We start from the raw sequence: 15416 nt of genomic DNA, 5'->3' as shown, positions 1-15416 counted from the left end.
TAAAAAATCTATTATATACCCAACAAGACAATACTCATAATTGTAGAGTAAAATATTTTTAGCCTACATGTTTTTTTCTGGTGAGAAAGCTTATAAGAAATGATTAAATTATAATTTAAGATGAACAAAATGGCATTTCCATATCCCTATTACTTAAATGGTTGTTTATTCTTATTATTATCAGTTATGTTTGTTATCTTGATGGCATAACACTGCATTTTCTTGTAGCATGTTTATAAACGACTGTACATAGAAAGCACAATTTAGAAATATCATATTGGCCTATACTGTAGCCTATATGTGGCTTCCCTGTACTGTCTGTACAGGGAACAATGTCATATTTACTGTATATAGAGGTACAAATCATATTTAAGCAGCACAAATACATTTTTATATTAAATCAATATAAAAATATAGGCCTAGAACAATGTGTAAATTCAGGCACCAAAAATAAATAAATAAATAAATAAATAAATAAACAGACTTTTCTCCAGCAAATTTCTGCCCACCACTGAATTTTTCTAATGTAAATTTAAAATAATACAATTTTTATTTTGCAGAGGCAGACTTTTTCTGAACCCAGTTAACAGTTGACAAATTCAAATGTTATTGAACAAATATACAAAAATTAGCAATACCACCAAATCTAATCAATTGAAAAATCAGAAAAATGTGTGATATGTTTCACTTTATTTTCAGATGTTTCATTACAAAGATCATATTATAAAAACACAACAAAAACAAATAGTTGTTTTACAACTGGTCTTCACCTGGTAGTGAGGTTAGTGATTACTATAAGGATCGTAATCAATTAACTACACTGCCTGATGACCACACAGTATAGCCTCTGGTATACCAGACCACACGGTACAGCATCTGGCAGGGTCCATTTCCATCATTGTTTTATCCTAATGTCTCCTTCAGAACCTGCACAAATCCACCAGAGTCATGTCAGACCTGCATCTCACAAAAGCTGTTCTTCAAATGACAAATAGACCAATATGATATACATAAACACCGTCAAATAATTGTATCAGCTCTGTGTTTCCTTGTAGGTCGTTGTGTTGGCAGTATGGTTAGTGATTGTAGATTATATAAAACAATCAGCTAACAACACTGCCTACAAACCAACCCCAACAGGTTAATATATCAGCACATTAATCTGTTTGTAACCCTCATGTAACCATGTAATCATGTAGGCTAACCGGAGAAAAAGGCAAACAATACATTTAAATAAATAGGCCTATTTGCTAAATACATACCCAAATCGAAGAAAGAAGTAATACCCACTGAATGCAAAGACACAACGTTAACAAATATTAATCATTTTAGTCTTTCAGAGAGAAGTCACCTGACTGAATTCTTCTGCACTCAGGTTTGTGTTCATCTGTTGTTGTTACCACCCTGCTGACGTCACATCTCCGGGTGGGGTTGAATGTGAATATATAGCTACCTCTTTTTAATTATAGGTGATTTTACCTGTCAAATAAAACAATTCATACCTGGGAAACGAAGGTCCCCATAACGACCATTTAAAGTGAGCCAGTAGGCTACGTGAAGAAACTCACCGGGGGTTCTCTATCCCGTCGTGTTTCAAAGTCCCTCTGCTTTGGATTCCAGCACAAGTTGTCTGTAGCCTATTTATAGCCAGTGCTGATATTGAATGTTCAAATTCAGCGCCCTCTGAGGCGGGAGCAGGTTGAGCGCGAACTACGGCGCTCACCGCTGCTGATACTGGCGCTATTTCTCCTAGGCTATACAACACAGAGATGCGCGCCGTGCAAAGAGCGAAAATACAAAAGCATAAAATCAGTGGAATGTAAGCCTACTTAATTGACTCAAAACCAGTGACTTCTTAATAACATTGCTCTCACTAAATACAATAAAACATAATCTTTACACTTGTGCACTCCTATAAACACTGAACTAAAGAATATTTTGATTAATCTTATTCTGAGCACGAAAAAGTAGGCTAAGCCTAATTTAAGATTTACAATGATTAGAACTTCCATCAAATTGAACTGAATAACTCGTAAATATTGTTTACATAATGAATTAATGAGTAAAAAAAATAGAACTTAAAACATTTCATATAAATCTAAACATAGCCTAATTATTTTCTTTCTTTCATTTTTTATGAATACGAATCACACAAAGTAATATGTCCATTCCCTTGTTCCATTTAGATTTATACAAAATGTTTCATGCTCCTTTTTGTTATTAATTTAAAATTATTATTTCATAATGAATATGTATAATATAAATAATATATAGCCTAAGTATTATTCGATTCAATTCAATTTGATAAAATTTTACTATTAATTGAAATGCATATACATTTTTTTAATGGATAGACTATTTTCCGTGAACGAAAAAAAAATTGACATAGACTAGACGTACTGTTCATTAGGGTGTACAATATTAAGATCCAATATTTAGAGAGATTTTACGATTTTTTTTTTTTTTTTTAGGCTACATCTTGTAGAATATTTAGCAAGATTAGGCTATATATTTTCAGTGATCGACACCAGCCCGACTATTCCTCACATCATTGTTCTAATAAATGAATAATAATAATAATAATAATAATAATAATAATATAAATTATCGATTCTCAAGTCTACAAGTATAGTTCGACTACCTTAGGCTGTTTGCTTGTTTCCAGACTAAGACCAACTTTGAAAGTGCGTTAATCTGTATTTCCAAACAGCTTCTAAAGCTAATCCAATCAGAGTTGGACATCAAAGGATTAAATTATACCTTGCTAAGCCGTTACCTGTTATCATTCCTTCGGTTCAGTTGAAACACAAGTCAAGCGTAACGATGCTTGGAGACAACAAACGACCTCTGAGGCCCATGTCAACACTGAAAAGTAATGTTGTTAGCGGTTGGAAGGCAATGCTATACAGTGTTTAGCGGACAAAGCTCTCTGGACAACGTTACCAGAGAGACCATTCAGTCCACGTGAAGACAGGTCTAGACTTGCCCACAGGGACTATAAAAAAATAAAAACTAAAAAAATCCCCACGTCCTTGCAGGCCCAACCTGTTCTTAGGGAACAAGTTTGCTCAACTGTTCTGTGAAGCTAATCAAATCTGTATGTTCTCCATATTGTTTTGGTTATCAACCAGGCCAACTAAATTAGGGATTGGTCTGTCCAAAAACAACCCAATAAGTCTATCATGGTAATAAATGGGAGTCCAGACAAAAATAGATCCACACTCATTTATGATATGCTACCTTATTTGTATAATGGTTCAACATGGGTGTCATTTAATTTTGTTGACATACGTTTCATTTCTTTGGTAGCTCGCACAACGATTAGGAAAACAAATTCCTCTTTGTTGAACTTGAGACCAATTGATTAATAAGGACTTCATTTTGGACATTATTAGTTCCTCCCACGATTTGAAACACCTGTTCAATCTAATTACAAATCAGCACATCCTGAGACATTAAAAAGCTGACTGATGTTCTAAGAGATGGAAATTATTGTGGGGCCTGATATGACTTTGCCTAGCTGAAGCAAAACAGCGTGATAGGCCTACTTATCAAGTAGTTGTAATACAAAAGCAAGTTTGTTAGTTGTATTTTTAAATTGCCTACTTTTAAGATTTTTTAAAAAAAACAAAAGCACAAATTAATTGGCTTGTCTGATTGACTCACCACCTCAAAATGAAGGAAGAGATTGCAGCAACAGTGTTTTTTATTGCAAGACTAGCAAAGAAACATGGTAAGCTGGATCGTGTTCGGAGGGAGAGATTTGCTGTGGAACTAACTTCAGTGCTCTTTGAAACGTACAAAAGTCATTGGTACCCAGAAAAACCAACCAAAGGACAAGCTTTTAGGTGAGTAGCCTAATACATTAACTTCTAAATTAAGTTATTGAGTAATCAAGGTTTTTTTTTCTTTTCTTAGATGTCTAAGAATGAACAAATCTCAAACAAGAGACCCAGTTATCGAACGTGCTTGTCGCCAGAGTGACGTAGTTTATGAAAATCTTGGATTACCAAAGGAAACGACCATTTGGGTTGATCCGGGAGAGGTGTCCTGCCGGTAGTGCTAAATTTGCTGGCCTATCAATGCAGTGCATAATTTGATTACCACTGTAGCACTTCCAAAACTGAAAATGTTGTTTGTTCTTGAAAGGTATGGTGAGAAGTCAACCCCATTTTGTGTTACCCAGTTGGAGGGTCAAAAGAGAGATGGGGAGTTCTCTCGTAGGATAAATAATGCAGTGGAAAGGGCCTCATCGGACTACCACTCTGGAACCTCCTCTGATGATGAGGGAGGGAACACCAGCATGAGCAGCACAGTGAGCAGCAATGTGAGTAGCGGCAATAGCAGCAGTCTTTCAGTTCCAGAGCCCAAATGCATCCCGACGGTCTCCAACCCAAACAGTGTATACCAGGTAACAAAGTCCATAACCACTTTTCAGTCCCTTAGCATGTCTTTAACACTACTTGTTGCTTTCTTAAACTTGCACTGGTTTAATTGCTGTTTTCCATCTGTAGTTCAGTGAATTTGGGCAGCCCCCTCCCATGCAAAACTGGGGGAGTTACCCTAAAAGAAAACCATATGCTGCTGAGGGCTACCAGCAGCATTCTTCAGGTGGACAGTATCCACCTCATAAGAGTTTTAAGGGCTACAGGCCCTCCTACGGCTTCTCTGGTCCAAGGGTGGACCGATTTCACTGGGTTAGCAAGAACCGCTCTTAGACTTTAATTTTAATATCACGACGTGTCATTGTTTTGCTGAGCAGCTATGCAGGCATATGTGAGTTATTGAATATAACTTGATTTCAATGTAATGATTTAATAAATTATTTATGGAGTCATGTGGCAATTTTAAAGTTAATTTTATTAAATGGTTTTTGTGGAAAAGACTTTCTAAATAAAATCAGTTTTAATAGAACTTGTTTGTGTGGAAGTATTTGAAGTTTATGCTTATGCCACTAGATGGTGACAAATCTCCATACCTTTCGTCAAAGCAGAATTTCTTCTTGCTTAAAGTTTTTCAATTAAGCTCTTTAGGTTCATGACTGATACGAAGGGGTTGTAACTACGTTGGCTAAAGCTTAATCTAGAGTGATAACTTGAGCACTTCATACTCTGAGTTGCCCTTCACTTACTCTCTAACTTTTGTACTAATTTAACTTAATTTCACGCTGTATATAAAGTAGGCTAGTCTTTCTCTTATAAATGATTTAGTGAATTCAGCATTGTACTGTATTTGGGGAAGTCGGAACTATGCGAGTTGGAATATTTTTTTTTTTTTTTTTTTTTTTTTTTTTTCCCTTCCTGGGTATGTTTCTGACTAGAAGTAGTCTTTCTGTTGAAAAGGAAAATGGTGTATGGTTTGAGATTCAATCACCCTGTAGACTGTTTTCAAGTCTCACACTAAAAGGAGCACTAATGATTTGTAGATGCTTGTGAGGTTAATTATTTAGACTTCTCTACAATCCGAATCCTGTGAAGTGTTTTGACTGGAACTGACACTGAAAGTTTTTACATTCTGATCTGAAATGATAAGAATGTAAATGTGTTCCTGGAAATGCAATGCAAGTTGTTTTGGCTAAAAGCGTCTGCCAAATGCATAAATCTGTAATGAGTATAGCAACCTCTCTCTCAGATTGCACCTGTTATTCATGTGAATAAGCACTGATTTAGGCGTACCGATTAGGCTTTTGTCTGAAGTGCCAGTTAATGGAGAGAGTGGAAAACCTGCTAAAAATAGTGCTGTGTGTGTGTGGGCATTACTTGTTTATTGCATATAAACATGGTTTATGCTAGAGACCCTTTTAACTGCATGCACTTCATAATTGTTGCTGTGGGCCCTCTGATTAATCACTATGCGATCCATATTTATCAAAGGTATTTAGTCTTAATGGATCCAAGGAGACATTTAAAAGAAATTGTACACTACAAAAATACACAAGATTTTCAAATATTTTTCCTTCAAACTGTAATTATTTAATCACTTTAGGTCTACTTTAGATGAATACAGTATATAAAGGAAGTGGCTGTACTGTATCAAGTTTATCACAATTGCTAATTGCTAAAGATTTAATCATGGTATTGAATTAAGTACAAAACTATAGGTCTCCCATGATCTATACACTGAAAAAAAGTGCATATGCCTTTTTATTCTAATAACTAATTGTTTAAACTTGATCTGAGTCAATAAATGTAGTCCTCTGTCATTGGTCAATTCAGTTTTTTTAAATTAAAAAAATAGTTTTTTACAATTGCTATGACAGATTTTTCAATACTTTTAACAATTTTCCAAAACGGTGAGCACTACATCTGGCTGTGTAAGCTATACTACGAACACATTTATTGTTGCTTTAACACAAAATGCATACAATGAACACAAATTTAAAATGCTTGAACTTCTTTTACACACAAGCTCAAACAAGACCAAAACAATGGATTTTTACTGCCAAAATTACCATTGCTTTAACTCTGTATGTCAGAACAGATAACACCATGTTCTAAACCTAATCTTACAGGCTAAAGTCAAGGTAAACAGCTGTTTATATTGTGAATTGAAAAACAAATAAATCCCCTGTATTTTATTCTATTGTTACTGAGAAACAGCTGATTGAATAATGCAAATATGGGACAATGTGGCATCACAATTCCAGTGCAGTCATGGCCTGGTTTCATCCCATCAGAGGATGATGTCCCCTTTCCCTTTCTTAGCCTGGAGATGGAAGGTTTTTGACCATCGTCTATAGTATATATGCAAATGCTTGTATATATGGAGGTGTGTGCATACATATGTCCATATATACTGTATATGTAGGCTACACGTATATATGTACTCTGTTTCTGTGGCTTGTACATACCTGTATGTATTGCCTTCTAAAAGGAAAAATAAATAATTTGATCACAAAAAAAGTTTTTTGACCAACGTCCACAGGACCAAATCTCCCTCCTGGATGCAATGGATTCTGCATCTCAAGAAATCCCAGCTAAACACAGCAAGGGGTAAATAAGGAATGCCAAATGATTCTTCTCAAGATGCCTTAATGCCTTGCCAGAATAGTGTGTGATGTGGATGAGAACATGTGGCCAAATTGAGAAGACCGGGATGGTTACAGTCAATATAATTTTTATTTTCACATACAGTAATGCTGTAAATGGCAAGTATTGCATATTTTTGTTATCTTGCAGAAATGTCCTATTGCAAATAAAGCTTTTACTGCACCAATTCTGTCTCATTTTTTTCATAAACTTTCTATTCTGCTATTCTGAGAAGGGTCATTCATTTTTTTTTTTTTGTATTGAATTTCTACAACATAGGAAACTGTAGAGAAGCTTCAAAATAAACTGCAGTGCAAAACAATCTACTGTGTAAACAATCCAATATATTATAATGGCACACCTGACATACTGTATAATATACTATAAAATAATGCAGTTTCTGTAATTCCATCTCATGTTAGTGTTTTTTGTGACATTGTGCCATGATTGACTAAATGTCCCTATTGGAAGAGAACATGTGTTAGTGTTTTGGTAGACATAGTATATTGTGTTAGTGGATTATTGTTTTTTTGAAAATTAGTGTTGGAGTTTAGTTTACAGTGTGTGATTTTGAGCATGAAATTAACCGTTTTGCCAATTGTGCTGTAGGTGTGTTGGTGTGTTAAGAGTTTAGAAAATTTGTTAAAAGTATTGAAAAAATTGTCATAGCGATTGTAAAAAACTGTAATTTAGTTGAGTGGAAATACAACATTTCTTGGCGTTATTTAAATGTAGCTTTGTTTTTCAGGGAAATAAAGAAGTGCTCATGGACGATATGAGTTTTCAGTTGTCTTTTGAATGCTGTCAGGGACTCTGCATTCTGGATGAGGGTGGGCAGATCATTCCACCAGTACCATGAATTAGAATGGTCTGGCGAGTGATTTTGTGGCTCTCTGTCATGGTATCACGAGCCTTCACTCATTGACTGATCATAGGCTTCAGCTAGGGATATAGACTTGTAGTAGTGAGTGGAAGTAGGAGGGTGCTGAGCCTGTGGTTAATCTGTAAGCAAGTGTCAACACCTTGAACTTGATGCAAGCAGCGAGTGGTAGCCAATGAAGAGAGATGAACAGAAAAGTGACGAAGGCTTGTTGAAGACAAGACGACCTGCAGCCTTCTGGGTCATTTGTAGAGGTTTAGTTGGACATGATGGAAGTCCAGCCAGGAGAGCATTGCAGTAATCATGCCTAGAAATGCCCAGGGCCTGGATGAGAAATTGTGTTGCATGCTCAGTTAGGAAAGGCCTGATCTTCCTGATGCCGTGCATAGCAAACCTGCATTATCGAGCTGTCTTTGTAATGTGGTCTGTGAAGGTCAGCTGATCATCAAAGATTACTCCAAGATTTCTGACCAACCTTCATGGGGTGACTGAGGAAGAATCTAGCTGGAAAGTGAAGTCGTGCTGTAGAGATGGATTGGCAGGGAGGACAAGAAGCTCAGTTTTTGCCAGGTTGAGCTGCAGGTGATGTTCCTTCATCCATTCCGAGATGTCCGCTAGACAGTATTTGGACATGGTGCTGTGGATGTGTGACTCTCCCTACACTCCCTACAGTGGATGAGGTTAGTGATGAAGACAACTCACTTTATCAACCCCCTTGGTCTCAAATGTCAGTGCCCATGGGATTTTCAGAGAATAAAGGGTTGTCTTTCCCAGCATCCAATATGTTCAGCTTCAAGCTTAGCAAGTTGCCCAAACCCAGGTATGGTCACATCAAGGCCGCAATTCCCCAATCCAATAAACCAGTGTTTGGATTTGGAAACCATTGTGCCATGGGTGGCAATTCAAACAGGAATAGCATTTTAAATCATGCTATTCAGAAAATCTCAACACACTCTCGGTTACGAACTCCCTATATCCTCTAATTGGGACACTACTGTGAACGCAGCATGAAGGAGAAGACAAAGGAGGAGGAAAAAGTCAAACTCAAATCCAGTTGTCATCCAGAACTCTCTTACCTCAACTAGGGGCTACCTCAATTTCCCTCCTCCCTGATTGTAAAGCTAATCCAAATTCCCTGCTTGTTTAGTTGTGACCCAAGGAGGTTGTTCCAGTGTATAATGCCTGTCCCATTTTGACTAGGGAGGCCATTCCCGAGTTGCCTTTCAGCCCAGACAATGCTGCTGCGGATGTAATATAATGTGGACAACATTGAATAAATAAATTTTCATCAGGTTAGATGCTGATAATTAATCACTCAAACGCCTTTATCTAAACCTCTCTACATAACCGCCGGACTCGCATGTCCTCCATGTCTGTAGTTTTTTAACACTTTTCACTCATGTTTTGTAGTAGTCAATAAGCCAGGGCTCCATCGGTATCCATCGGTATCAATTTGGTCCATCGGTATCATCTGGGGGGACAAAGTCTCATAGTAATTTTTGGCAAGGTATACACCCTTAGTACTAGAAAAATCACAATAGCAGTGCAGGGGTGGTAGCGAAATCACTTTTTCCAGCTCATGAAGTTACTACTAACCCCCTAAAATAAATTCTAGAGCTGTTGTGAGGTGCGCTCTCATAGTCATAGAGTCGATTACTGTGCCCAGAAAGATCACACTCTGGCTGCGGTTCAGTTTGCTTTTGTATAGATTGAACATACTCTTTTTGTGCTTTATTTGGGTCGCCATGAAAACGGCGTTTGTTTGCAAAGTCGCGCAGTGCAGCAGGCCTGTAGTAAAATCCCCAGCCACCTGAACTAAACAGGGTGAAGTTCTTTGGGCCTCTTGGAGGGTGGTCCGGCTAGCGCGAGACATGAGCGCAAGCCTCCCCCCCCCCCCCCCCCCCCCGATGCTAGGAGGAAGCCGGAGGCCTGGGATCCGACGTGCCACTGGGACAAGGACCCTGATGCTGGGGCTGCGGGTGGTGCTTAGCTTGCTTAGCAGGCTGACAAGCGTCAGCCACAGGGCGGAGAAGCCGTGGACTTGGGCCTGCTCGAGGATGAGCTAGAACGCTTGGGGAGGAAGAGTCGCATCACCTGGGATGACTTCTGAGCCTTAGTGAACCTCTCGGAGAAGCCCTTCACTGCCGGGCCGAAGAGGCCTGAATTGGAAACCGGGGCTTCGAGGAACACCATTCTATCCGCCTCCTTGATTGTCCATGAGTGTGAGCCACAGGCGGCGCTCGAGCACGACAATGTTCGCCATACTCCTCCAGATGGCTTGAGCCGTAGCTTTGGAAGCCCGCAAAGCAAGGTCCGTGGCGCTCCTCAGGTCCCAAAAGGACTCGGGTTCTGGGCCAGTCTCGTCCATAGATTGCAGAAGCTTGGCCTGGTAGACATGCAACAATGCCATCGTGTGCAGGGCCGAAGCAGCTTGGCCAGAGGCGGCGAAAGCACGTCCAGCTAGAGCTGAGGTGTATCTGCATGGCTTCAAAGGATGCACCGCCTTGGTTCTCCAACTAGCCGTGGTACTTGGGCAGAGATGAGCAGCCACGGCCTCCTCGAGGGGTGGCAAAGACTCATAGCCATTCTCCACTGCGCCGTCCATGGAGGAGAGCACTGTGGAGACAGAGGATGCTGTGCGTGCAGAGTAGGGAGCGCACCACGTCTTCAACAGTTCCTGATGGACCTGATGGAACGGAGCAGGCCTGTGACGGAGCCTCCTGGTCAGAGACACGACAGGGGAAAACGGCTTCTGGAACCAAGGCGAAATCCACTGAGAGATGCACACTCTAACTGTAGAGCTGGATTCGACGGCAAAGCTTTTTCAGAGGACTCAGAGACGCAAGTATGTCACTGAAGGAGATGAAATCTGCAAAATGCCTATTTCGGACGGATGGTGCACTGCTCATCTCTCTATTTTTACAGCGATTGATTCCTGCCAGTTCCATAATGAGACTGGTATGGCCAGAGACATTTTGGGCGCTGAGGCATTTTAAATATTATAAATAGTTTTTCCGTGTGAGAAATACGTGTGGCGAGAGGGTGTGACAAAAGACGGTAATGAGTGACTGTCACGTGACACTTGAGACCCATGACTGGACTGTAGCAGTTTCTGTTACTCAGTTTAACCCCCTGAGCCCGACGGCGTCGTCGACGATGCCACACGTCACCTCCGATAAATGTTTACATAACTTGATGACAGATTTATCGATTTTCTTACCGTTTTTTCCAGCAGAAAGCTAACGAGCTAGCCATCACGGGGGTGTCTTTCGGGTCTTTCTAGCCTTTACAGAAGGTTTTCTATCCAGCCTGGAACTTGTGCTTCCTTTCAGAGGTTTTCAGCAATAAATCCAAACGCTTTATGTCAAACTTTGATACTCTTGAAGTCCATAATTCATAAATATTCCGTCATTTTTGCCACTAGCAGGATGCTAGCGGACATTCTGGATATCACGTGATGTTTTCACGTGATGTTTTTTGACCAATTACAGGCTGATCCGTAGTAAACATTGGTGTGCGTCATTACGCATGAACCAAGCGCTGATATAGTGTAGAGAGATAGAGAGACTCACGGAGACGCGCGATTCACAGAGAAACACAGCGAAATGGACGTAAATAAAGCGCTGGTCTATTTTGTTGCATTGCAGGATGAAGGATTTTCAGGAGAACAGAGCTTTTTGACAGATGAGGAACTAGATTACCAGGATAGACCCAGCTGAAGTGCCATTTATTTATTTACTGTAAAAAAGTATTATAGTAGTATAAATGTATTATAAAAGAATAAAAAGAACATAATAAATAAAAGAATAAATAAAATAGAAATGCAAAACCTGTGATGTGGCCCTCTGTGTGATTGCTGATAGGAACTGTTTTGAGGCTTGGCACCAGTGAATTTCATGAGGCCCCAAACGCCTGGACTTCTTTTGGAAAAATGTCAATAGTTTTTGTTCTGTACAAGTTATAATGTTTATTCCTGTGCTCCAGGACTCCAAAGACATGAACAAACTATTTTCCAGAGGAAAATTGCTTAGCTTTTATTTATTTGTGTGTGATTTCAATAAATAATTGAGTGATTCCATTTCCGATTTATTTTTTCATTTGTCTTTATGGTCCCATAACTTATTTTACATTCAGGTGACATCAATGTAACACAAATATGCTGAAAGTTCAATTTGTCCTGAAAAAAAAGATGTGTGTCAATTGTCTGTGCACCAAAGGGTTGATATTTTACAAGCTTTTTTAGTAAATGACACCAGACGGAAAATTTATTGTAAAAATACCCTTAGGTCTCAGAGGGTTAACCTGCAAGCTACATGTAGCTACCTTGCTAGATAGCTTGCCAGCTAAAAACACCAAGCTTACATTAGCTATTCCCCACCAATTCACAAGCACAAGAGAAAAAGTATTTTGTACTTACTTTTAATACCCCTGGAACTCAATGGAAGTTCATTGAAGATGGCAAAGTTGGTAGTGTTGTAATAACCAGTCAACTGAACCAACAATCTTTTCACAAAACTGACAAAACCTTGTCAAACTGTCAAAATTCATCAACATTCCATGGATGAGCTACTTTCTGACATTCTAACTGAAAGTGGGTGAATATCAAAATACATGATGGAAACATTTTGTTAAACCACTTACAAGTGTTATATTGACAACACCATTGAAACAATTACTTTTTATTACAACTGTACATGAATAAATAGGCCATTTGGCCCTGGACTAATAGGGTATTTGTCTATTCTATTGGCTCTATTCTATTTTAAAGACCTATTTTGAAGTCTAATTTAAGGCTCTCACAAATAAATAGTATGGGTATATTTTTAGTCATCAGAGTGCCTTGAGTATCGAAGTTGTTGAGTTTTGTGTCCCTGGTGTTCTTTCATGCCACAGAGATAAAAGAAAGCATACAGTTTAGGTGAAAATTGTGGGAAAATGTGTTATTTCTGGTTTAAAGAAGTCATGTGACCTCTGTGTTTGTCAGACAGATTCAGTATGGGGCTTAAATGAAAGCCTAAAAGGTCCCCTTTCCAACGATACCATACCATGCACCATATTATAGAATATTGACAATATCCCTAGCATGAGCCTAAATCAGATATACACCAGATTTCAAAAACTGAATTTATTTTAGGGGGTTATAACGTCATGAGCTGGAAAAAGTGATTTCGCTACCACCCCTGCACTGGTATCGTGATTTTTCTAGTACTATGGTGCCACCTTGACCTTGCCAAAAAACAATGATAGCATTTGTCCCCCCGATGATACCGATCAACCCCTCTGGCTCATGGACTATAGTTCTAATCGAATCCTCATCTAACGCACTATGGGTTGTGGGCAACATCTGCCGTTAGAGTGTTCACGGATCTGTACTTCGGATTCTGACTGGAAAAAGTAGATCATCCGGGTATCTTTGGAGTACTCATTTGAACATACTAAGATTTCGGATGTACTAATTATTTTTTTGATTACTATTTAGGATGGATAGTAGGGCTGGGTAATAAATATCGATTTCTTGATATTAATCGATTCTCATTTTTACGAACTGATATCAATTCTTAAGAATCATCCTGTTTCATTTGAATGAACGGAACATTCAGCCCGTTCTCATCCTTTAACGTCATATAGAGCGCTATATGACAAAACGGCGCTATACTACGCACATGGCACCTGTTATCGTTAATATAACACGCGAACCCAAGACGTTATAAATCCTTTAGCGTGAATATGACACGTACACCCTACCCCACACCTAAACTTAGCCCTCACAGCACGTGTTATATTAACGATAACGGGTGCCTTTAGCGTAGTATAGCGCCGTTTTGTCATATAGCGCTCTATATGACGTTAAAGGATGAGAATGCGTTGGAACATTGTATCGCGGCTGTGCGCATCCAAAAAATCGCAATAATCTTTGTCCTTTGTTACTATTGATATGAAACGTTCTCAATTTTCAAATTACGTCCATTTTCTTTAGAAATTCAAAAACATAAATAACGTTTTGGCGCTGTGGCGTGAGATCGCTCTGGCACAGCTCAAGAGAAGCAGCAGCGCTGATCTCTCTTCCGGCTTAATAATACCAGTCACAGCGTGAAATAAACATGAATGAGCATCTGAAAGTGTGTTCAAAGATAGGGTACAACTTATCGAAATCCGTATCATGTCACATTGATTCGCTCAATCAGCGTTTCAACCGTGGAAAGACGTCAGTTAAACAGATCGTAATCAATGTCATGTATCGTCATATTTAGCTCAGAAAACCCACATAAACTCGTTAGTCAGCTAGAAAAATAACTCTAGAGAGGAGCATTTTGCTAAATATATACACCATATTACATATGCATTATAATCTTAATGTTCTTCAAGATTTAATGCATATTTAAATATATCTGGCAAGTTTTTATGACAGCCGCCATTTAAATGTTTATATTTCATATTTAACACATTTAAGTGTTTGTATAGCTACAAAACAGTTAATTATTACCTTCACATTAGGCTAATGAAGCCTAGTAGGCTACACTCCCATAGTTTACAGCATTAGTTAAGAGATTTGATTTCCTTGAGAAAATTTGCCATTTATTGTAACTGATATCCAAAATAATTAATATTGAATCGAATTGAATCGGAATTGAAATAGAATCGAATTGCAAGCTTGCAAGCTTGTGAATCGAAATCGAATCGAATTGTGAAATTTGTGTTAATACCCAGCCCTAATGGATATGCGAATTGGGATGCACCATACATTTTTCCCAGATTAGCCTTTTAGTTTGAACGATATTCACCTGATGCACATTACCTCATAGCCTGGTTGACACCAGACCCTTCTCAATTGACCTATGGCTAAGCCACGCCCTCAAACGCGATGAGCCAATCACAGTGCGCAGCTAAGCCAATACACTCGGACATTCTCTGCTGCACGTTCATTGAAATGCATTGCAGTTAGTCAGTTTTCATTAATTTTTTTCTTGTCATTTTAAGTTTTAAATGGTCAAACGGTGTGCATGGGGTACATGCAGCTCCGACACTATAGGTTCCCGAAAGGCTGGGCGACGGTGTGTATTTTTTACCCTTTCCCAAGCCACATCTCAACCGAGATAAGTGTCTTTGGGTTAAGTTATGTGCTCTGGATTAAGTTATGCGGTAGACCACAACACCAACTAAACGTGGATAAATTAAACAAGGATGTCTACATCTGTTCTAAGTTAAGTCAACAACGTATTTGAACGTTATCTTTAAAATTTCTAACGTAACGTTAGGCTAACGTTAGACTAACATTAGAAAACGTTAACGTTAGCTTCTAACTGCGCTGTAGCCTACATCATGTCCCTTAGCTTCATTAACGTATCTGTAAATAACCGAGATAACAAATGTTAACAATGTTGTGGCTAAATGATTCATGTAAATACTATAGCACCAAACGGTGATGGCAACGATATGCGGTGTATCACGTTTACACTGTGACCTGTAACATTTTTGCCTGGAGCTGAAGCTTTTCATCGACCTTCTCA

The 15416-nt window shown here is 38.8% G+C and overlaps 1 protein-coding gene across 1 annotated transcript; it reads left to right on the top strand.

The window, feature by feature from the left end:
- Positions 1-3434: 3434 nt before the first annotated feature.
- On the top strand, positions 3435-4914 carry btg4 (BTG anti-proliferation factor 4). The gene is made up of 4 exons (XM_039662401.2): positions 3435-3848; positions 3919-4056; positions 4150-4411; positions 4515-4914. The coding sequence occupies exons 1-4, from the start codon at positions 3676-3678 to the stop codon at positions 4716-4718; spliced, it is 777 nt and encodes a 258-aa protein (XP_039518335.1). The 5' UTR covers positions 3435-3675; the 3' UTR covers positions 4719-4914.
- The last annotated feature ends 10502 nt before the right edge of the window (positions 4915-15416 follow it).

The sequence above is a fragment of the Pimephales promelas genome, chromosome 4, assembly GCF_988280905.1.
Source record: "Pimephales promelas chromosome 4, fPimPro1.hap1.1, whole genome shotgun sequence".
In the NCBI taxonomy this organism is placed as follows: domain Eukaryota; kingdom Metazoa; phylum Chordata; class Actinopteri; order Cypriniformes; family Leuciscidae; genus Pimephales; species Pimephales promelas.
Note: the sequence above shows the minus strand (reverse complement) of the source record. Positions and strands in the feature narration are given on the sequence as shown.